The sequence below is a fragment of the Melampsora larici-populina genome (assembly GCF_000204055.1).
Source record: "Melampsora larici-populina 98AG31 unplaced genomic scaffold MELLAscaffold_40, whole genome shotgun sequence".
NCBI lineage: Eukaryota > Fungi > Basidiomycota > Pucciniomycetes > Pucciniales > Melampsoraceae > Melampsora > Melampsora laricis-populina.
Genome location: NW_006768804.1, coordinates 353927 through 378063, shown reverse-complemented (window position 1 = coordinate 378063; position 24137 = coordinate 353927). Strand labels below are relative to the sequence as shown.

At 36.1% G+C, this 24137-nt stretch overlaps 4 protein-coding genes across 4 annotated transcripts; all 4 read right to left on the bottom strand.

Moving 5' to 3' along the window:
* Positions 1–32: 32 nt before the first annotated feature.
* On the bottom strand, positions 33–1990 carry MELLADRAFT_109938 (uncharacterized protein; the record flags this gene model as incomplete). The annotated part of the gene is made up of 9 exons (XM_007413957.1): positions 33–106; positions 185–228; positions 492–543; positions 586–670; positions 852–897; positions 1293–1329; positions 1426–1485; positions 1560–1748; positions 1837–1990. The coding sequence occupies 9 exons, from the start codon at positions 1988–1990 to the stop codon at positions 33–35; spliced, it is 741 nt and encodes a 246-aa protein (XP_007414019.1).
* A 2306-nt stretch (positions 1991–4296) lies between these two features.
* MELLADRAFT_109937 (uncharacterized protein) lies at positions 4297–9869 on the bottom strand (the record flags this gene model as incomplete). Its single annotated transcript, XM_007413956.1, has 16 exons — positions 4297–4358; positions 4503–4623; positions 4714–4894; positions 5019–5170; positions 5285–5442; positions 5539–5731; positions 5858–6158; positions 6282–6409; positions 6511–6627; positions 6708–6775; positions 6843–6898; positions 7005–7129; positions 7220–7498; positions 7642–8291; positions 8955–9026; positions 9113–9869. The coding sequence occupies 16 exons, from the start codon at positions 9867–9869 to the stop codon at positions 4297–4299; spliced, it is 3420 nt and encodes a 1139-aa protein (XP_007414018.1).
* A 1890-nt stretch (positions 9870–11759) lies between these two features.
* Positions 11760–13047, bottom strand: MELLADRAFT_91179 (uncharacterized protein; the record flags this gene model as incomplete). Its single annotated transcript, XM_007413955.1, has 2 exons — positions 11760–12731; positions 12817–13047. The coding sequence occupies 2 exons, from the start codon at positions 13045–13047 to the stop codon at positions 11760–11762; spliced, it is 1203 nt and encodes a 400-aa protein (XP_007414017.1).
* A 7690-nt stretch (positions 13048–20737) lies between these two features.
* Positions 20738–22700, bottom strand: MELLADRAFT_117508 (uncharacterized protein; the record flags this gene model as incomplete). Its single annotated transcript, XM_007413954.1, has 5 exons — positions 20738–21286; positions 21357–21525; positions 21602–21759; positions 21844–22056; positions 22128–22700. The coding sequence occupies 5 exons, from the start codon at positions 22692–22694 to the stop codon at positions 20933–20935; spliced, it is 1461 nt and encodes a 486-aa protein (XP_007414016.1).
* Positions 22701–24137: the final 1437 nt, after the last annotated feature.

The window sequence follows — 24137 nt, the reverse complement described above, 5'->3', positions numbered from 1 at the left end:
TATTCGTCTTATCACAATCTTCATTTCATAAACTAAGGTTTCTTCTTTGAAGTTTTAGCTTCCATGAGGCTACTTTGATGTGAATTGGAATTGTGAATCATGTCAGCTTTGGTAAGCAAATAGGTTATCAGAATTTGATCAACCTAACAGAACAGGACTTTACTTGACTGAAGCAGCCACATACCATATTCCTCTGTGGCCAATTCTGTCCAAGCCACACTCAACTGACTTTTGAGCCCATCAACCACTTCTATGAATATCAAAATCATTCATTTATATTTTCAAAATAGGGCTGTTGGATGTTTCTTGCATGTCAAATTAGATGAAGTGAAAAAACACCAGGCAGATTCAGGTCAAAGTCATACAACCTATCATCTCCACAAATAGCCCTATGCACATTCACAAACAAATGTGATTGTACATATGAATATAGATACAAATACCTTACAAAGCTACTAAGTGTTCAATTTTTGTGCAGGGAATCATTTTACAGGTGTTCATGAGTGACAGGCACTGTAGGACTAGGTGCTGTTGAATTTTGATCTGTTGCTCAAAAATATGGGTTCAGGGTTAGATATGACTTACATAGAAACTTTTTCACAGTTCTCTTATTGTCAGTAGTATCTTCATAGACCTGGACTACCTCAACAATCTTTGGAATAATGAATAGCTTTATTTATTGAATGGAAACCGTATAAGTAAGACTTACTTAAAAATGTATGACAAGGTGATCTCAATGTCTTCAGATATCTCTTATTGTTCTCTCTTTCATTTTGAATCACATTCAATTTTATTTCATTTCCCATAACACTTGCTTATAAGCATAAACCAGATCATTATCAAAAAATTACTTTACTCTGAGCTTGATCATGTTGTTTGAGGTTCTTTGTATTGGGTCTACTTCACAAATCAGTCAAGATTTGATAACAGTGTCATGATAATATAACTTTAATGAATGATTTTCAAACACACATACAACATATAATGTGATCATACAAATATAGCTGTGGTGTTATAAGAAGGGCATAGCAGATCTTAATAAGAGTAGTTACACATCAAGTTCTAGGACGGATTCCAGTAAATTCAAGTAAAGTGAGTGGGATATGTGAAATCAAAAACACTTGAAACCATATTGTCTATGAGCAAACCAATTCATTATTGCTGTCTGAGATACATCTCGACTTCCCTATGTAAATTAAGTTGCCATTCCAAAAAAAAGCGAATACATTAAACTCAGATCTAGAAAGTCTTTATATGATTTGATTATTTTATAAATATAATAAATAACTCACACTTGTACGCCATCGGCCATCAAACAGTTTTGAGCAGCTATAAGATAAGAAAAAAAGAACAAAAAAATCAACAAAAAAAAACTCAGTTTTGATAATTTTCACCACTGCAAAAAAAACTTTAGTGGTTACTAACTCATTAATGTTTTACCAGGTGGGTCACATCTATAGGTAGATTTCCAATTACTTAAACAATCTTTATTTAAAAGAATATCAAAGGATCAGTTTTTTCAATAATCTAAAATCATAATTAGGTAATGAATCACAAACCCATATAAGCTGGAGCACTATCAGGATAACGTGTTTCATAAGCAAGACAGGTTACGCTTTCAGGATCTCCATCTTGTGAAACTGGACTTGCTAAATTCTTGGGATTGCTGTAAGGTCTACAATTCTCGGCATTAGGTAAAAACGTAGGTTTTTCACATTTATATAAATATGAACCTGAATTACGACAATCTATTGAAGAGGATTTGATAGAATTCCAATCAGAGAGTTTATCATTTGATATATTAGAATCAGAATCAGATTGGAAATTGAAACTTACAGAATTGAGTATTGTCTGAAAGGGATACAGGACCAAAGAAAGTACCACATTCTTGTGTACTCACACCGTTTGGTGAACAAAGACTTGGGTTTGTTGATAGTAAGAAATTGATCACTTGAAAGTAAAGGAATGATTGATATTTAGAACCCAACATTTTTGAAAATTGTAGAAACTCTTAAATAGTCTGTTTTTGAGAAATAAATAAATAAATAATCAAGAATTGAATAAATGTAATGGTATGTTGATGTGGGTAAGGTGAGACCTATAAGTGGTAATCAAGTTTTTCTTAAAAGGTTTTTTTATTTTTTATAAAAATGATGAAGATATGAGATTGATTGAAATAAATATGAAGAAGCTTGTATGGCTAGAAAATAAGTTGGAATTTAGATTGAGAGAACAGAAACCGATAATCAAGTAGGTTTATATATTCTTATCAATCGGATCTCGAATCATCTCCCACTCATATGAAGAAGCAAGGCGATGTTATTTGGCTGTAAATGTTCATCGACTCCATCCTTCAAGATCACATAGCCTCTGTTTCGGTGTTTATCGGATTTGAGCCTCTTGATTGACTCGTGAAAACGTTGCTCAGCGAGTGCAGCGGATTGATACTATTAAAAACATATTCAAGCTGGTGAAACACCTTCAGCTAACGCGGTCTGCATCCGATTGCCGGGAGCCCAGCGGTGATTGGGCTCTCGAGTCTCGACGTCACTCAAGCTGCAAGCACATGTTGTATGTTCCATGGAGTTGTCCAAGATATGTATCAAGGAGGCTCAGAACCGAAAGCTGAAGGCGCCGAACGATCAGACCAGTAATACAAACTGATAGAAGTCACAAACCTAGAGCGTGAATGTTTGTTAAAACAACTCCAGCCAGCGTTGTTGACATCCAGAGCTGTGATGGGATTCCCTTCTCGACTTCACTCAAGCACATAATAAGATCTTGAAGACCCAAACTTGTATCAATGAAACTCATCCAATGCCATCATAGAAAGCTAAAAGGAAGAGTACCGATCAACATCTATCACGCAACCCAATTTGTCTTTTTGGCTTGAACGTTAAAGACAAGTTTTTTTTTGTTTAGCCACTAGAAGTTGTGAAGAAAATGTCAATAACTATGATTGTAAAAATAAGTTTCTTTCAAAGATTCATTTTGAAGAAAAACTTCAAGTGAATGATTTCTACATATAAGACAATGTAGGATCAAGAAAAGGTAGCAGTGTGCAAATCCAGCAGAATTCTAATACTATGTACAAAAAGAACAAAGAAGATTTAGTTTCTTTTTTTTGGGTGAACCAGTGAAATTTTACGTCTTTCCTGTTTCTTTGTGCGTGTTTTTGAGAGTAAATACGATTATCTAGAGGATCAAAGGAAATCAGAATCAACCTATGAAGTAATTAAAAGAAAGATCTTAATGAATCCCAATTTTGAGGTCCGACTCCCTTCAGTTCAAAGATTTTCCTCACTAGGCTCATGCATACCATGATCAATCATTTGAGGGCCGATAAGTAAGATATTTTTCTGTAGCATCTTTAAGATCAATAGAGTTTATGAGATAGCTCAAGGCTCAACCACGATCAAAATGTAAATTTGTTACAGTCGTTTTCAAAAAGCTTGTCACAAATTCACTGCCAAATGATCCCAAATCGCTCGAGTTTTGCGGGCAAATTTGGACAAGCTTTTTGCAAACGACTGTACATTTCAGAATGCATACTATGTACATACTTCTGCTACACAAAGACAAAGAAAACCATTCAAATCCGAGACCGAACAACAAGTTTGTTTCTTACCACTTACATAAAGTGATAGTAAGAAAAACAAAACCCATCAAAATGAATTTCATAAACTCTTTAATAATAATCGAATAAAAATGATATACAAGAAACAAATTCAAATCAAGCCGCAACGCAACGGAACCAAAAAAAATCACATGAAGATCAACAAAAGAAAAACCTCAAGAAAAAAAAAGAAGAAAAAAATCCATTCAATTTCAAACTACATATGCCTTTTCCCTATATGTCTATCTGCTTTGTTTAGAAAAAAAATCAAGATACAAGTGTATGTATATATATATGTAAAAAGATCAAGAAGAAATAAATACCCACCACCACCAAAAAAAAAGATAAAGGATCATCAAAAGATAAAGAGAAATAAATCAAATTCTTCAAGCAAAAGAAAACAAAGAAGTTCAAGAAACTATCCAAGAAAGAAAGAAAAAAATATTCAATAAGATTCAAAATCTAATTCAAGCAACAACAAAAACTAAACCCCAAGAAAATTTATATATATCTTTTTCTCTTCAAGATCTTCATAACCGACTCACAAAACCGTATAAATAATATATATATAGAGAGAGAGAAAAATTGTACTAACTAATCCAAGCATTATATATATCATCAAAACTTTCAAATTCCATACTTCAACAATCTCCAAACCCAAAGAATCAATTTATCTTCTATTAATCTAAATCTTTACTTTTACTAACAATCAATCCATCTAAAATCTTAGCACCTTCCAAAGCTAATAGTAAAAGAGAGAGAGAGAGAGAAAAAAACCCATCAATCAACACCTTTCCTTGCTCTTCAATCATCCAAAAAAAACAAGAGAAAATCTTTTCGTATGTTTCAAGAGTGTTTTTTTTGGTAAACAAGACAAATCACATACCGATTTCCCATCTAGAAGATTTAATAACTTGATAAATCATTTCAATCAATCCAATCGAATCAACTTGATGATCAACGACCACTTTTAAATCTTTTAAATCTTCAGGACAACCAGTACACATCTATTTGATGACCCAAACCAAAAAACAATCAAGTTAGTTTTGGTTTTGGTTATGAAAGAAGAAGAGGAGAAAAAAAAGGAAATGACGAACCGTATCAAGATATCTCATGGCGATTTCTAAACTATGTTGTTTATTTTCATTTTGATAAGATGAGTGTCGATTCCGATTCCGATTCATTTTTTGTAAATTTTGATCTCGATTAGTGATTTCCAATTCTCTTTCCATTTCATCTAATGCAGTGCCATAAGCCACAACCGTAAGAACCGAAATACTACCAAGAAAAAAATCAACCACCAAACGTCAATCTTTTTCCTTTTTTTTGTTTAGTTCTCTTAGAGAGTCTTCGAGTAAAAACAAAAGCGGATAAAAGAAAAACGAGGGGGGGTTTCACATACTAGCATGCCCAAGTATAATGTAAAGAATGTAACATTTCACTAACTTGATCTAAATCAATTAAACTAGATCGCAAAAAATGAGCAGCATGCCAAGTAGATGCTCTACCTTCTTTACTATCTGCCCATCTTTTAACTTTCAATTTAGTACTCTTCTCAAAAATTTCCAAAAAAAAAGTAAATCAACCCCATCATTTTCAACTTTTCTTGTCTTTTTGTTCTCTCTCTCTCTGAATTATAAAATAAAGATGAGAATAAAAGGTACTCACTTCTACTACTTGATTTGCAACTGTTAACCCTAAGGTTTTCTCTGCTCCTGCATATATTTGTAATTCATGTACATCAATAGATAAAACAATATGAGCTAAAGCATAAATCGAAATCGAAGCCGTTAATAATTGATGAGCAGGAGCATTAGAAGAAATCACTTTTAGAAAAGACAAAAAACACAAAAAACACATCATCAATTCCTCTTTACTGTTTTTTGTTTTACGAAGTGAGTTTGAGAAACAAAAAAACTCACAACAACTATCTAAACAAATCTTCCAAGAATTAAATGCAGCCGCAATCGTTTCTCTCCAATCTTTTTTAACCCCATTTTGATTTTCATTGGATTGATTCGACGAATTTGAAGTAGAAGAACTAGAAGTCACCAATCCAATCATAAACACATCTCTCCATTGTAAATCAAATGCCACTGAAATCAATCCATGTAACTATTATTAAATCCACTCAATTTTTACAAATCAAATCAAATCAAATCATAAATCAATCTTTGAGAATCTCATCAAATCTTAAACTGCCTTTCAAACGAAAATCGAAACGAAAACTTTTGCACCTACAATCACCACCCTAGAGAACGGATTTAAGAAAGGAGGTGCCATTCCAGGCATCAAACTCGCTTTCAAAGCACTCATAAATAACGTTCCATTATTGTTTCCAATCCCATTACTCTCTCCTCCCATTCTTCTTTGATGTGATAAGATCTTACAATGAATCTCATTCCAACTCATCGAATCTTTTGCGTTCCATTCTTCTTCATCTGAAGGTAAAACATGTTGAATTTGAAATGCAGAAAGCGTTGGAGCATGTCTAAAAATTGCTGCATGTTGTACATCTATCAAAAAGGCTGCATATGCTGCTCTGTTTGACAAAAACCAAAATAAATGAGACGTTTGGTTAGTTCTTCGTTTTTTTTATTTGGATCGTCTTTCAAAGAAACAAAAGAGTAATTTTTGTTTATCAAAGGATCTGTTTCTGATTTACCTTTTTGATGATTCATCTTCAATCCAAACCTTCCATTGAACATCAATCGAATTTTTAAATTCATTAGGAATCGAAGAAACTCTAGGCGAAAAAAGTGCACTTCTTCTATACATCGTTAAGATCGAACCCTAAAATTGATGCAAAAAGAAGAACAAGAATCATCAATTTAATTCGTTTTTTTGAATATTTAAAAGCCAGAGAATTTCTTGAAGAAAGATTGATGACATACCCAAAAAATATGAGCCATTTCATGATGAGTTCTAGTAGAACAAAGTTTACCATATAAAATCATTAAAAGTGTGACTTGAATGATATCTAAAGAAGCTCTAGGTTTAAATTCAGGTGACTAAATCGAACATCGAGAATCAAAAACAATCAAATCGGTTTATCTAAATCCGTTGAAAATCAAGAGGCTGAAATCCTTACACTAATCACTCTCTTTCTTATATCTTCATATAATACAGTAGCTAATTCATGACCTTCGGAATCCGTAACTATTTTTTTACAAAACTCCATGTTAATCTCATATCTCTCTTATTGATCATAAGAAAAGAAACTCACAATATGCTCCTAAACACATCATCAAACATAACAAAAAAACAGAAGCTTCACTCGTCCTACATACCACCCGCAAAAACACACACCCACAGATATATCAGTTTGCTTGGTTTGTTTCTTAGTTTAGAAGAAAGAAAAAAAGGAGAATGAAAGATTGGATTTAACTTGAATGTAGGTCGATGTAAGATTGGAAAACTAGTTTGATGAACATGAATCCAATATAAGTTTAAATAAGTTGACATCTCTTTAATCCCAAACCTAACATCATTTTCAAGAAAACTTAATTCGTTCTATAAACACCAAAAAAACTCAGCCAGTCAATATGGATCGATAAATGAAAATAAAGCTTTTTGGGGAGCAGGAGGTAAAAGAAACTCAACTTTAACAGTTTGAATAATCCGATCTCTAGTTTCAAAAGAAACATAAACCGATAAATCTCTCATATGATTCACATGATGACAAGAAGCAGGATGAAGATCTTCAAGTTTAGAATGAGTTTGATTAATTTCAAATTCGTTTGATAATGGATGTGAAGATGATGATGAACTTATGATCCTTGTCATTGTAGGTGGTGGTAATGGTGTGAGTGATGGTGATGATGATGATGGTGGTGGTAAAAAAGGTATGGTTGTTAAAATTTCTCCTGATTTTTCTTGTACCTATATACCATTTTTTGAAAGAAGTATCGATTTTTGGGTTAAAAAACATACACGTATATGTGGAAAAAATGAAGGATGAGTGAATGAAAAGACTTGATACTGACTTGGATTGGTTGATGATGTCCCATTGGATTGAGACTCACTAAAGAATCTTTAAACTTTGTCACTTCATTTCTATCTTGTGGTTGTTGATGATGATGATGATGATGAACCAATTCCAACCCGTTTCCATTCCATCTTTTCTCTTCATCTTGTGGTTGTTGTTGCTGATGCTGATGATGAAGTGATTGATACCCCAATAAATTATGAGACCTATTCACATCCTTCCCAAACCCATTCTTATTCTCTTCTTCGTTCTGCAATGGATGATGTTGATGTGTGGTGGCGGTATTGTTCGTAAGATGATTAGGTTCAATTAAAAGATTAGGACTAGGATGAAATAAATGTTGATGTCGATGTAAATCATCCAATGTACCATCAAAGAGCCATTGAAAATCCTGTCCAGTAAAGAACGGTACATCTACTGCAAAATTATCATTAGATGAAAATGTACCAGGTAAGCCTTGAGTTATATTAAATTCATCAGTTGGATAACTTGGTTTTTCTTCTACTAATTCTTTGACTCTACTTATTAAGGGTGTGGTATTAGTTGTAGATGGAAATCGAATTGAACTGTACGGGGTGGTACTGTTGATTTCGTAATCTGGATTCTGGACTGATTGTTGATCTGGGATGATCGTGGGTGGATCTGATGTTCTTCTCCCTCCTCCCATATATTCTACTTTTGCTTCAGCTATAAAGAAAAGGCGAAGAGAATGATAAGATCAGTTTGGTTTTTTCAAGACTGTAAAATTTGGCAAGAATCAAAATTCTTGAAAGTGAAAAACTTACGGATCAGAAGAGGTGATGGATGTCCCATCGAGAATGAAGTTGATTCATTAGGATTTGATATTCGATTAGGATGTATCAGATGAGGAGAAACAGGAAATTGTGGTTGTGATTCATCGGTGATTTCTAATCGATGGGTATTAAGTAAAGGTGAAGCAGGATATTGCTGTGTTTCAGTACGACTAGATAATGTATGTGTATGAATTGCATGAGGTGAGACTGAAGATTGTTGATCTTCAACTTGACAATGTGGTGGTGGATCATGTTGTGTTGGATGTGGATGATGAGTTGGAAGTGGATGTGGCGGTGGATGTAATTGTGTTGAATTCAATGGTGGTGGTTGAAGTTGATTAGAATGAGGATTGGAATTTGGACTAAGGTTACTGATCGGATTTGTAAACCTAGTAGAAGGTATTTGATTATACGCTTGAAGTTTTGATGAAGCTGCCTTCTTTTCATGTCGTTCAACATGTCTTGTCAACAAATCGGCTATGTGTGGATTGCGGATAAGTTCATAGTTAGAATCCCAGCGGATGCGCAAAGCGTTTTTTTGGATTTTCTTGCTTACCTCTTACGAATTTACGTGGACACCGATCACATGAATAAATCTTTTCAGGTTCATGATTCAGTCGATGTCGACCTGTATCAAGTATGATCGAAAATCAAATCATTAGATGATATTCCTGATCGTCAAAAAAGAGTCATGTGAAAAACAAAATTGCTCACTAAGATGATCAGGTCTTGAAAACACTTTTTGACATCCGATCCAATCACAAGCAAACTTTTTCTCTAAACCATTAGAAGATGAAGAGGTTGGGTTTGATTTAGTTTGTAATTTCTTTTGAGTTTCCGTGACTACTACTGTTGATTTTGATTTGTTTGATGAAGGTGAATTCAATTGATGATTAGGTTGTGATAAGATCTCTTGATCTGGATCTGGTTCTTCATCTGGATTATAGAGTGTTCCGGTGATCGCACTTCTACGTCTTCTTCTTTTTTTAATAGTCGTAGTAGGCGTAGTACTGGTTTGTGTGATTGGCTCTGGTTGAATTGGTGGTGGCAGTTGATTTTGATTGATCGGATTTAATGAATCATTCGAAGATGATTTCCTTTTTGGATTATGGTGATTGATCTGATGATGATTAGGTGATATTGGGTGAGGTGAATGAAGTTGTGGGAATGGTGAATTCAATGGATGATTCGTATAGTGTGATTGGTTTGATGGAAGATGTGAGTGATGTTGTTGTTGTTGTTGTGGATGATGATGAAGGATGCTTAAGGGTGGTGGTCTGGATTGTGGTTGTGGTTGTGATTGGGCTGTACAGTGTTGATGAACGTTAGATGGTGATGGAAGTGGTTGCTGTTGCTGTGGATGTGATGTTGAATGTTGAAGAGGGTGATGATGTGGATGAAGTGTTGATAGTTGATGCTGATGCTGATGCTGATGTTGTTGTTGTTGTTGAAATGCAGATTGATTGTTCATGTTCTCCATGTAAAAATTGTACGCTAATGGCACCACAGCACTATTTTTTTCTTTTTCCTAGACAGCTGCTGACAGCTGCTGACCGATGAAGGTTGAAAGAGTGGGGGTTGGACTTAGGATGGTGTTCGTGGGGGTGTTTGAGTGGACAACTGGTTCACAATTCGTTATAATCTTCTGTATCCTCACTCGTTCTGCTTTTTAGATGTCTCAACTTTCAAGTCTTTGATATCGATTTTGAATTTCTTCCCCCGCCCGAGTCACTGTCACCCTTGAAATCCGAATCCGATTGTGAGATCGAGACCACTGGAATTGTCAATATAAAACAAACAAGTTCATCAAAAGTTTCACATCAGTGATTGACTTTCAACTTCAAGCAAACTAATTAAGCGATCCTTACCTAGATTACCTATAACCCTATCGATCGATCCAACTTCGTATACCGATCGAAGTTACAGAAAGATGGAATGCGTTTAGAAAGACAAGAAAGAGATTTGAATAGAAATAAAGATCACAAGTGAAGGATTGATGAAGAAGTTTAAGAATGGAGATGTATATCTCGAGTCAAGAAGATGAGAAGACGGTAAGAAAAACAAGTGAGTGATATTAGCAATTTACTGTTGTTGTACTTCAAAGTTTGTAAGAAAGCCAATCAAGAAGAATAAACTTGAAACCATGCTTCATGAATCATGATGAAATATGATGCTGATGATTCTGAGTACGATTGAATTGAATTGGAAAATAACTCAATCTAGAAAACACCAGTAACCATACAATCAAGTTCAATTCAAATTCCATCTCCATCTCAAAAATCGTAATCATCAAAACCAATTATCATCAAGTAACCAATCTTTTAATACAAAAAAGTTCAATATCAAAAACTAATATCCACTCCAATCGTCACTTCAAGATCTGTAACTCATAAGTGGTGCATATCCATATCCTGCAGCTTGACGATCTTATCAAACTTTGAAATCTGATTCAACCTAGAGGAATGGGTCTGGAACGTGGAGTCTGGAAGGTTTGGGCAGGTTTGATTGGCGACTTGTAGACAGACTATGATTTTGATTGACCTAGGACGACTCTAGTAAAGGGTCTGACTCAAAATTCACTACAGAGGTAGAAAACCAGAGACCCAACAGGGTGGTAGTATACTAAAAATTAGTATAAAACCTCCACTCCATTGATAGTTTGTAAAAGAAAGGACGGTGACAGACAAATAACTGCTAAGAATTAGAGAAACTCTACCAAGTTTAGTGGAGTGTGATTTGGTTGATAAAGAAGTGGATTAACCAATTTTAATGAAGAAAGAAAATCTAAGTAAAGAAGAAAAGGAGTAAAGTCAACAACCACTTGAAATTGAATGATGTGATGAACAAAATCATAAATCATAGCGGTGCTGTTGACCGATTAAAGATTTCTGAATCAGATGATCTGGAATGAAAATCTTATCCGATCCTCAGCAAACTTGCCATGTAAGCCATTCCTGACAGTGACAACTTCTGTTTACCAAAAGAATCAAGATTGATGGTTTCAGTCATCGACCAATCTGATCATCCAATCAAATCATCATCACTCATCAGATTTAAACAAGAACTCTTCAAATCATCAACTGATATTTTCTTAACCAATCAATTTCAACATCACCATCACGTGGCTTAGTAGACTCTTTCTTCATACAAAACCAAATATCCAAATTGATTCTTCAAAGAAACTCATCTGACCATTTTTGGATCTCAAGCTTTTTTTCTTCTTGATGATCATCTTCAAAACACATTCAATCAAATACAATACAACAAACAAATTTCAATGCAGATCTTAACCCTTCATGTTCTTCAATCAAGTTCCACCCAATCCCCTCAATTGTTCAAACCAATTGATCATCCCCAACTTTCAATTCACACATTCTAATAAACCAATCTGATACAACCCACTAGCCAACAGTTTCATTTTATTCTCAAGTTGATCTTTTATGATCAATCCAGTACTCGAAGTCATAAAGAATTCACCATCGTCTTGAAACAAATCTTCAAGTTCACTTTGGAATCCGTTTTGAAGGTTTAGTAAAGAGATCAAACTACCAGGAGGAGGAAAGAGATTCGAGTTAAAGACCCATAGGAAGATCTTGGGTGCGTTTGGATGACCTGAGATGATTAATCGGTCTTGAGCGTCGATGGATAGGTTATCAGGTCCAAAGTTCAATTGACGTGAGTCTAGGAAACTGAAGTTGATTGGATTGAGATTCGAATCAGGGTGATGGATTTGGTATGATAAGAGTTTCATGGGAGTAGAAGTGGCGATGATCAACATCGAACGGTCTTGGGTCATGGCGATTCCATTGGGAAAAGTGAGGTGATGGATCTTCACTTGAGCTGATTCTTGACCAAAGTCTTCAAATTCTAATGAAATCACATTCCCACCTGGTAATCGGAATATCGTTTCAATACTATGAAGGATTGCACCCAATGCACCATACTGACGACGATTGATGAAATGATCATTAGTGACTAATAAAGAATTCGAATTGAATGCTAGGATCGAATTAGGAGTGTTGAGTAATGGATCAGTTAGAGTAAAAAGCCATTTGACTTGAACTTGGATTTCATTTTCTTTGGGTGTTCTGATTTGAAAAACTTCAATCACACTTCGATCTCGTCTATGATTCACTACAAAGAGTCGTGCAGTAAATTGATCTTGAGGATAAAGTTCAATGCCAAGTGGATGGAAATCAGATTCGATTGGAAATCCAATTAATTGAAGTGAATATAAATTATCTTTGGATTCATTGGTTGTACTACTTGAAGATGGTCGGTCTAGATGATGAATGTAAAGTTTGCCTCTTGGATTCGGATTTCTTAATGGTCCCTTTATAACATAAAGACCAAAGTTATCAGTTAATTTTTTGTATTAAGAATCGGTTCGAATATCGTTTTGAGACTTTAGAACGTACCATGACCGTATTCCAATCTTTTCTACCTCCATCACAACTTACGATTAAAAGATTTCCAATCTCCCAATGAATTAAATCTTCACAATATTTCAATTCATTCGTATTGGAAGGATGATGATGATCAGATGAATATTTCAAGATTTTACAAGAAGTAGTAGGATTGTAGAAAGTTTTCAAAGTGGGTTGATCGATTGATGATTTGTATCTTAAACCGATTCCAATGATGATCATCAAAAGACTGAGAAACTAGGAAAGATTGGATTCGATTCGATTTAAATCAGTTTGAGTGTTTCATTTGTGTCAACTTTGAAAGATCATAGCTTACACTCAATCTATTTATCAAACTCATCTTCAGTTTTTATGTTTTCCAATCACTCGATTCTTGGACTACTATGGTATCTATGTATCTCTATGTCGGCTCAAAGAAACCTCATCAGTCATTCAAATCTAATCTATTTGCTTCAACTTCAGAAAAAATCAACTCACACTGTTAATTATTCAAATGATGGTGACCCAAAAAAAACTACACTTTGAAATCTCAATCCAAGAAAATCCAAGGATGAAAAACTATCAAAAAAGAAGTCAAATCAATTCTGTACGGTCACGGTCGGATGAAGAACAAGATGAAGAAATTTATGTAAATACAATCACATCACATCAACTTTAAACTTACTTTGACATCTTCTTCTTGGCACAAAGAAAGCTTATCTCGAGATCATCCAAAACTTTGTTAATCGTTTTCCTCCTTTCCAAGTAGTCCCTCGCCCCGTCCCCGATTCATTCGGAGATCCCCTATCCCCGTCCCCGAATTCGGGGATCGTTTCTGTTCCTCGAATTCGGGGAAATTCGGGGACGGGGACGGGGAATGCCGGGGATTCTGCGAATCAATCTTGAGAAATCGTAGGCCGAAGAGTCTTCGAACGACTCCCAAAGGATGACGAGCTCAGGAAGTAATGTCGAATTCAAATCACATCGATCAAAGTTTAGAAGAAGATCTCGAAGTACAACTATCAAAACTAGAACTGATCAAATTACTTCAACCTCATTTCCAAATCAAAATTAACCAGCACAAGAAGAAGAACATAAACATTCTCAAGATGAATCTCAAGAAGAAATTGAAACTGAAATTGAAACTGATATTGAAATTGAAATTGAAGCTGAAAATGAAACTGAAATTGAAACTGAGGAACTTCATCATCAAGAACCTATCCGAATCAAAGTAGAACCATCTCCTTCATCACTCCTTCATTATCAATTGTTGTACTCAATCATTTTGTAAAGTAAGAAAACAGGTGAAATGATTTTGAGAAGACTGTAGGTTTAATGAGATTACAAGAATGTGTTACTTGTGAAGTGAACATTGAACAATCAACATATCGAGGTGAAATCAGACTATAGCATCAGCATTGTATGTATAATGCACCAAATGCCCGATACCATTCTTTTACACAAAGGAGCATTTCTAAATTTTCGGGTTTTAATGATGAGCGCTGATAGCGAAGGATTCCTCTACCTTGAGAGAAGACTCGTTCGGAGGGAGTACTAGTTGCAGGAATCGCCAGGAAAGTTCTAGCCATGCGTGCGAGGCAAGGATAAGTGGTTTGACTCCCTCTCCAATACTCTAACACATCTCTGCCTTGTTTCTCAAGGGGTTCCGAGAGGTAGCGAGCAATCTCATTCTGAATTGAAGGATTATCGTAAGTCAATGATCCAAACAAGTCCTCATCAAGCGAAGAAGTAAATGTTGATGGTTGTGGGGGACCCGAGCTCAGCAGTTCTTCCGGCGGGCTGAACTTCTCAGCCTCAGTAACAAAATGAGACCTGAGCTGCTCAGTTGTTAAATTGTATCCAGACATCGAATTGGAATGAGTTTGGAAAAAGTTGAGCTTAAAGCGTGGATCCAGGATTGTTGCACAGATTGGTGCTCGCCGGGTGAGAACTTTGGATAGGTAGGTCTCCAACTTATTGATCATATCGTTCGCGGCTGGAATCAGTGATGTCAGGTCGTAGGTGCTACGAACCTGAAAGATACAGTTGGTTAGATGATTGAGTCGGCAATAAGAAGCCTCTGAGATATGATGACTTACCGCTTGAAGTCTATTGATGACCGCTACATACATGGGTATTATTGTGTTGACTGTTGGATATCGAGTAGCACATAGCTTATCAGTTGCCTCACTCAAAGGTTTGAGAAATTTCATCATGTTCTCTACTGATTTCCATTCTTCGGAAGTAAGCTTAAATTTCTCTCCTTCAGGAGTGTCACAGAAATGATTGCATGCGTTCCTAATCATAAGCAGCACAAGATGAGTTTTAGTTGTGCTATGTATAATCAAGCAAATTCACCTACTTTAAGAGTAAAGCTCGCTCAAACATAGCAAATGTAGAGTTCCATCGAGTTCTAACATCAAGAATCAGACATTGCATTTGAGGATCTTTGGGTTGATTGTTGGTGGGAAATAAGCTGATGAACTTCTTGAAACCTTCACGACATTGAGGAGTTGCACGAGTGTAAAGAGCTAGACCATGTACACGTTTATAAACTGAAGCAAGATCTATTTGGGCTCCGTCCGGTTCAGTGACTAGATTTCCTATATCCATGGGACCCGGTTGATTCGAATCAAGGTTGTCTTCATTTTCATCAAGTGTTCCGAATAATTTGAGGCCATCCTGTGCTGCAAGATTCAAGACGTGTGCAACACATCCTAGGAGATCTTTTCCTGCATCAAACAACCCTCCAGTTTGTTGCTGAATTGCTCGGGCCATACTCCTATTTGAAGACGCATTGTCAGCTGTAATGGCAACAATGTTATTTGAACCTTTGTAGGTTTTGAGGGTCTCGCAAAATAAATCGGCAAAGGACTGTCCTGTGTGTGATCCTACAAAACAGGAACATCAGCAAGTGATTATTCAAAGTTCGAAAATCTATAGAGAAATTATCACCTTCAATATGAGGGATCCGAAGTATTACATCTACCTTCTCAAAGTTTTCATTGATTGTATGAGCTGTTATGGCCATGAAAGCATGTTTGGAGATGTCCAAGCATCCAGAGTATATGCAACACCAGTTGCATTTGCCAATACTTGTTCTTGTAAGAACTCTTGATGAAATAAAAAAACTTCGCGTAAATGTCGAGAAATTGCATCCTTTTTCACTATAAGGGCCTCAGTCTGAGGATTGCAGATTTTGAGAAGATCTACAAAAGACTTCTTCTCCATCATTTCAAAAGAAAGATCACAATCACATAGAAAATAGGTCATTGCAGTCTTGAGATTGTGGCTCGTCAATGGTTTCTGTAGAATAACATATCAGTTCAAAATTGAGTACACATTAAGGAAAACAACACACGTTATCATCGGTCTTGTTAGTCCTATTTTCAATCATCGCTTGCCGTTTGGCTCGTTTAACCGGATCACCTATCTTGTGTACTAAACACAAGTGATCGGACATGCTCTTTGTACTGCCTGTGGAATCCTTCTTCAAAGTTTTGCCACATGCAGAGTCATCATCAAGGACAACATTGCATTCAACTTTTCCTTCTTGAGGTAGTTCTTGAAAGTAGGTCCAAACCCAACTACGTTTGCCTGAGGTAACTGCTAGTTGAGAGTTTCCAATGGATGAGGAATCTGTAGTAATACTAACATCTTCCATCTTGAAAAGGTTGATGATGAAAAAGATGGAATCACACTTGAAAGTTAAAACTGAAAATAAAATGGGTCAATAGTTCTATCTTCTTAAGATGAGAGTTGACTCTTGAGACTCGAGACGGACAAGCGTTCTCAAAAATCCTCTCGATTCCTGATTAAAATACATCTTGGTCTTTATTCTTTCAATTGATTTAGTGTGTATTTATTTCAACAGTCTTAGTTTGTTTGGATGAGTTGAACCACTTTGAACAAACTGATTTGATGGTGTCATTGGCACTCATTGCATTGAAAGACAACAAAAATTAAACAAATTGAAAAGTTTCAACTTTTAAGTATCACTTCTCTTTCAAATTACTCTTTTTGTACGTTATAAATTATAATTTCCAAACATCTGAATGACATGAAGAATCAAGATCCGTTTAAAGGAATCTAAAACTTGAAATAGAAGCAATGATAAAGAACCAATGATAAAATGATTAGCTCAGATGTTTGTAGGATTCTTCATGAAAGACCTGATCACAATTGAACCTTACTTTCAAACTTCCATTGATCCCATCAACTCGACATTGATTGGAATAACCTTGAGATTTTGTTAAGTATCATTGTTGAAGGTCCTTGATTCCTTTGTGGTCTACCGTGAACGGTCTAATCGTTCGTTTTTGTATTTGCGAAAGGGCGATATTCCCCGAAAATACCGATGTCATTCCCCGTCTCCAAATTCGGGGACGGGGATTGTTCCCCTAACCTAATTAGGGGAAGGGGATCATTGCCCGTCCCCTAATTCGGGGATCATTCCTCGTCCCCTAATTAGGGGACGGGGATCAACCGGGGCGAGGGCCTATTTCCAAGATCAGATGACCAGGCGCAATTTGTCCATAATTTCGCGCGTTATTTGGAGTGATTTATGAATTTAGAATTTGTGAAAGAGTTCAGTTAAAACGTGTGTGAGATGCTAGAGGATGTCACACGCGTACCTATCTAAAGCCATGCACGATGTGTGAGATGTCTGATGAATGAAACCTCGGCGTGAAGGCTGAGCTTGCACTCTGACAATGTCAACAGTTGATAGACTCCTCTCACTCACACCAATGCCTCTTTTCCCTTCCTGTCGCCAAAAACCTCTCTACCTGGAATTTTGATCAAAGACATGGCACCTGCACATCTGCTCTGCAAACTCATGAATTGTTACTACCACCACAAGATACTTGAAATCCATCACTGGGGGGTATCCATTTGAGGGCTTTACCAAATCATACTTACCACACCCAAGACCTTTCAAAGAAAGAAGCTCGTAAAACCCATAAGGGTTCTCTGTGATTTGATTTAACAAAATTTGTCTTGACAAGAAAGTTTGGATAGAAGTGTGAGATAGATTACTTTCAGAAAGGTAAAATCACGATTAGAACTATGTATTAGACAATCAAAATCTCAAATAGTCAGGAATTCAGGATGTCTAGAAAAGGACCTCTTCATTTACTTATTATTCAAGGATAGAGAACTGGACTAAGGCATGGAGAACCATCAAACACTCATATAAGAGATGAATGGTTGATCTTGTGCCTCACTGAAGCTGTATTGTACATGGCTTAGAACACTTAAGTACCTACAAATATAGTGCACATTATTAGTGTGCTAGCTTATAAATATAGTGCATGTTATTATCACTCTCCTCCAACAGCTCAGCTATGCAGACCTTTGCTAACCTCAAGGTTTGGGAGGTAAAATTTGATACAAGAAGAAAGTCAGTAAGCTCAAAGGCTCTAGTGCAGGTGGGTGTCAGTTGTAGTTTCCAGCCTGCGGGCATACATGCAGCTGTTATTCAGGTCAATGTGTGCACAAGGGGGGGTGCAGACAGTGTGTGGTAGCAAGCTTGTGTTGTTGAGTGTTTTCATTCAAAGAAAGTTGGAAAAATCAAAAACCAAATAAATCAGCTATAGACCATTCACCTTCTACAACTATAACTGGTGTAAAGGATGAAATGTTGATTTTCTTTTGATTAGATAGACAAAAATCAAAAAGATTATGCATGAATCCCCAAGGACCAGGTTGTCCAAAAAGTCTTCTGACATAGGTTCTACCCTGTCTTTGAAAGCCTCAAGCTCATCAGTCAGTACAAAACACATCCCCATCATTCTTAGTGACATCAGTCTCAGAAAAATTGTTTTCATTTGTTGTGATTGGTTTCTGTGAATGTTTGGCTGAGAGGCTCAATTGTACTTGTGACATCATATTCAAGGTTTTGATTTTCATTCTATTTTGTGCCTTTGAATCCAATAAACTCATCAGTGAAAACAAGGCCTTGACACCACCAGCACATGGAAGACCTTCAAGGATCTTGATTGCTAGATTCTTGAGTGAGCTTATGTCCAAAATCAATGACAAAGTATGTGAATGAGCTATAGGCCAATGATCTACAAAGATGATTGAAGAAAAGATAAGGATTAATCAGGATCAGTCTAATAAATTGTTTTGGTACATGACCAAGTTATGTTGAAGGGTGAGTCTCCATTGTGAAATCAAGATACTTGTGATGTTATAGCCTAGCCTTTGGATCAAGATCAGCCCTATTTACATGTAAGCTCAACTGATTTTTGGGCCATCCATTCAACTGTGTATTTCTTGAAGGTGTTAACTTGACATTACGTTGAATTGAGAAAAAAGGCAAAGATGTATACATCTCCATCTGGAATTGTGTGCTACAATCATGAAGAATAGAAAAGGCATGTTGTTTGAGCAGCTTGTATTGTTCACAAACTTCAAAATCTTGAATGCTACAGTGAACAATACCCAGCTCCTTTCAATGACTGAGCTTGTATCATCAATCTTTAAATATGCAATTGAACCAAAAATCAGACTTAGAAGCTTAAAAAGTACTTGATTTCGGGTGAAGTGATTGTCATTGATGATGATGTTCTGAACATCTCTGTTCATTTTGGCCCTGGGTGTATTGATTGGCAAGTTGTTTAACATACTAAGATATTTGATAAAGCCAGATTTGTGATTTCTGACTGAGAAGCACACTTTGCCCATTGAAAACCATTGAGTGAGACAAAAGGTTTGAACCACATGCTATGCATCAACTTCAGCTTGTCAATCCTCAAGAGTTTCCCCCCTCAGTAATGTGATATGGTGAAACAATTCACAATGAGCTTTTTGTGTTTGACTATTAGCAAAATGAGAGGGAATGTAAACATGTCCTTGATAATAAGATTGAAAAGATAGATACAGTATCCTAGGGGAAAAACATGTGGATGTGATTCTGAAATACAAAGAAGACATTACAGAATCTTGTCAGTTAGGCCAACAAAAATCACTAAGATATAATCAAGAGTGCTCACTCAAAACTTGTCCATGATTACAGGTGAATCAGTGAACACTGCACATACTGTTGCCCAATGAACTCTTGGTAAGAGTTCCATTGGTAGACTCAAGGAGATTCTCAACAGTATGTTGTGTGGCATGAAGATCAAGATTACCAACATAGTACTAAGTTCCCCATGATAACATGACTGTATAAACATGAATTTTTGATCAGTTGGTCTGTCCATCAAGAGATAGTGTAAGATTTTTCTCTTTCTTGAACACTTTGAATAGCTTGAAATTGATGATTTGCATATAAATCTGGAAGTACAGTGGAATTCATCTTCTGACAAGTAGGTGGTTGATAGGTGGCCTGAGGCTGAGCAAGTACTTCCTAATACAAACAAAACTAACAATTATGAAGGAATCAGAAAGGGATGGTTCTGGTATTGAGGGTTTTTAGTAAAACTCTTGTTTAGCATGTTGGTTTTGGGCTTAGAAAATTCCACGAAATGGTACATTGTGGTGTCTTGCAAACTAGGTACATTGATGACTATCAGAGGAGCAGTTCAGGCAATTGATGTGGTTGTAAAAGGTTCAGGTTGGCCTTGTTTGTGTGGATTATTCTTTGAGCACTGGGGAACCTGAAGAATGTAAGCTAACTTGGCCTTGAGGGTCATCTTCTTCCGTGAGTTGATTGCATGCTTGAAGAGTTCTGCCAGTTTCCCATTGTCAAAGACTGTTAAACGGTGTGCATACTTGGCTTCACAGAAATTGGAGAAGTCTCCGCAGAGAGTGGACATAAGAAAGCCTGTCGATTGCTGACCGTGTGCTTTCCAAGGTAGATGTCACTTACTGGGCATGATGAACTTTGTCCAAAGAGAAAAGAGATACACATAGGGTAGATACATGCGCACAGGCCCTGCAGGCCACATGTCTACGCCGCCAAGCATGCGCCGCTGTCCACGTAAGTAAAGATTTATAGTGCTCCATGCTCCAATCTGATTTCAAGACTCACTACATAACAATGAGATCTTGAGCTTCACAATCATCATATAATAACGTACAAAATACACTGTGGACCATGCGGTATTGATGATCATTCCATCACCTTTAAATGTCTTAAGCCCCAAAACACCTAAACAAATCACTAAACCTAGAAAACCTCTTATGATTCAATCAAGACCTTTTCGCTTCTAGACTCTGTTTGTTTAATCGGACTACTCTGATCTTCCATAACTTCAGGTACACTTAACGATTTCATCCTTTCCTCTAAAGTCTTCATCTCTTCAACTTCATTTCCTTTTGTTTCTAAGTTCACCAAGTTTTCTAGTTCGATTTGAATTTCATCTTCATTGATTTCATTGTTCATTTCTCCATTGATCACTTCATTGATCTCATTTTCATTTAAAACTAAACTTTGTAAATCTTCGACAGTTCTTTCTACATTTTCTAGTTTGAGTTTAGGATTAGAAAGTAATGATTTAAGTGTACTTGATGATTTTTCATATGCTGTCATGATCTAAAAGAAGAGAGAAGCAGTGAGTGGAATGAGAGTGGAAAGATAAAGAATGGGGTTGAGAATCACTTACTTCGACATCTGAACTGGCTTGTTCGATCTTCATGTATACTGATTGAAGTGTATCAAGCGTTGCTAATCTACGTGTAAGTAATTCGTTTAATGATTTTCGGATTCTTAAACAAGAACTAGCTAATTCTTTACGAGAGTTTGTAAGATATTGTTTAGCTTGATCTGTCTGTCTGGAGAAAACAAAACACCATCGAAAAAGTAAGAAAAAGGTATATGATAAGTTAAATGGGAAAAAAACCGACTGACTGTTGAATACGTTTTTCGATCGATGAGATTTGTTGGTTGAGTCGATTTAAAGTTTCTCGTACTGAAATTATACCTGTATCTGTTTCTGTTAAACTTGGTGGTGTGATGGTTGCATAACCATTTGATGTAAGGTATTCAGGTGATAAAAATTTAATAATCTGAAAAAGATCCCCCCCAAAAGAAAGTTATTCAAATATCAATGTCAATTCAACAAGACATCAATATGGGTGAGAAGAACTCACTTGACCATCAAATACTAAAACACGACGATCTCGATGTAAATATTTTAATAAGATGGTGGTATCAGTTAAAGAAAATGTTGAGTTCTTCTTGGATTGATTGAATAGATTTGAAGTGAATTCGAGTTTGAATTGATCAAGTGTGAAAAGTCGATCAAGTTGTGAAAAAGTAGCTGATGTAGTTTTATAACGTTCTATAACTAAATCAGCAGCTTCCTAATCCAAAAAAATAGGAATAAGATATTAGTGAAGTTGAAATGATTTTATTGAATGTAGTATCAACTTACTGAAACTAGTTGTAAATGAACCCAATCTGATTTGACAGTTTCCCAACGTTGATTTAGATCAAGTTGTTGTAATCTTTGATCAGGATCAAAATAAGATCCTGTGACGGTATGTAATAAAGATTTCAAAACAGTTGAAAGGATTGAATAAGGTAAAGAAGAAGTTGTCTGAATAGGACGATTGAGGGACATAAAGTCAGATAAACGAAAAAGGGTGATGGGTTCATGATTCGAAAGTGAAGAGATTGGAATATAAAGTCCAAAAGGTCTTCCTATGCCAGGTCTTTTGAAATCATCAAGTAGACGATCGTTGACATGTAAGACTAATCGATCAGTGGATTGACTTGATTGAATGGATTGTAAACCTAAACGAAGGAATTGATAGATGATGTTTGACCAAGTGGTTAGATTGATGGAATAGCCAGCTGGATTCGATTGACTTGAAGTTGAGAAATCAGAATAAAGTGATTCTGTTCTATCAATCGATTGGAATTCATTTAAAGTTGATAAGTAATCTTGAAGTGATTCGAAATCAGTTGGAGAACTTGAAGTGGAAGTCGATGATAACATTTCGATTGGAAGTCTTTAAGTTGAACTTCAATTTGAACTCACAAATCAAACTTCAACTTATCTCAACTTATCTCAACCTATGTCTATGCCAGCCCCAAAGGTAAATCTGAAACTCACACCGCTCCTTTGATCTATCAGCCTGTCTCTTGTCTCACTCACAAACACTCCACTTTCTTTGACTCTCATATTTCATTTTTCTGGAAGCTTGTCTTCTGCATCACTCATCTCACTCAGATGTGGAAAACTTTACATGAAAAAGAAACTTGTCCTGATCATTGGAAAAATGATCTTAAATCAAAACCAAACCTCATAAATGTAAGTACAACTTTAACAATGTACTTGGAATGGTGATTTGCATGGTACAAACAAAATTCAACTTGCACGTTGTGTTCAAATTGTGTGATAACTGAAGGCTTTGTTATGAGCAGAGATTTTTACACATTTTGAATTTGAAACAGAACAACTGATCTCATGTACAAAACAGATTTGTTCTTCTTTTGATATGAACTTCTCAAGGAACGTGGTCAGAAACATTGTAAACTTGAAAGAAAGAGGACTTGGAATGTTTGAATAAAAAGAAATCTTGTTAAGTGGTTTGGTATGTAATATCAAGTTGGATCAGATGATTTGATTGACAATGTCAACATCCTTTTTGATCGAGAAAATGGACCTCTGGTGTATTGATAAATGATTATGCAAAGCCATTGTTTCTCAGTTGTAAGGGTGAATTGGAACGTTCCAATACCGATACCATCACCTAACATTCTTTCATTCACTCAACTTACCCTTCTCACCAGTAAGTGTAAAACTTCAATCGAATATTTCATTTAATCTTTCAATCGTAACACATATCCTGTTTTGTCCTAACTGGTTAAAATCATTTTTTGCTGTTGTGAAGAGGAAATTGTAAAATGTTGGGGCTCTACACCCTGGCGCTATTTTTCATCTTGAATCAATGAACGTGGATTGAAAGAAAGACGTTCAACTGAGATATCTAGGGAGTAGAAATATGAGAGATTTTATATCAAACAATCTAGAAAGTGGGTTTTCCTTTTCCCTTGCTAACAGTGAGCCAGTCACGCTGCAATGGAACAGGCAGCGCGCCAGGAATGTATTCAAACAATGGTGGAATGCTTAGCTCGCCTCGACAGCGGGTATCTTCTCTCCGGTTTGGTATCTGCTACTGCATTGGTACGTTTCTGATCTCAATAGTAAAAAAGCCGTTGATTGGTACGATGCGAGGCAGTAAAGCGCTGCGGCAGTGGTTGCAACGGCTACAGAGTCATGCTTTCACTTTGTCACATTAGTACTCGGATCAGAATGAATCTAGGCTTGCATAAAGGACCCATAAATTATGTGATGGTCCGGCGTAATAAATTTTTGGTTTCGGATCAGGCATATCAGCCAGTTTATATGCATAGCATTTGATTGTAGTGATTTTCG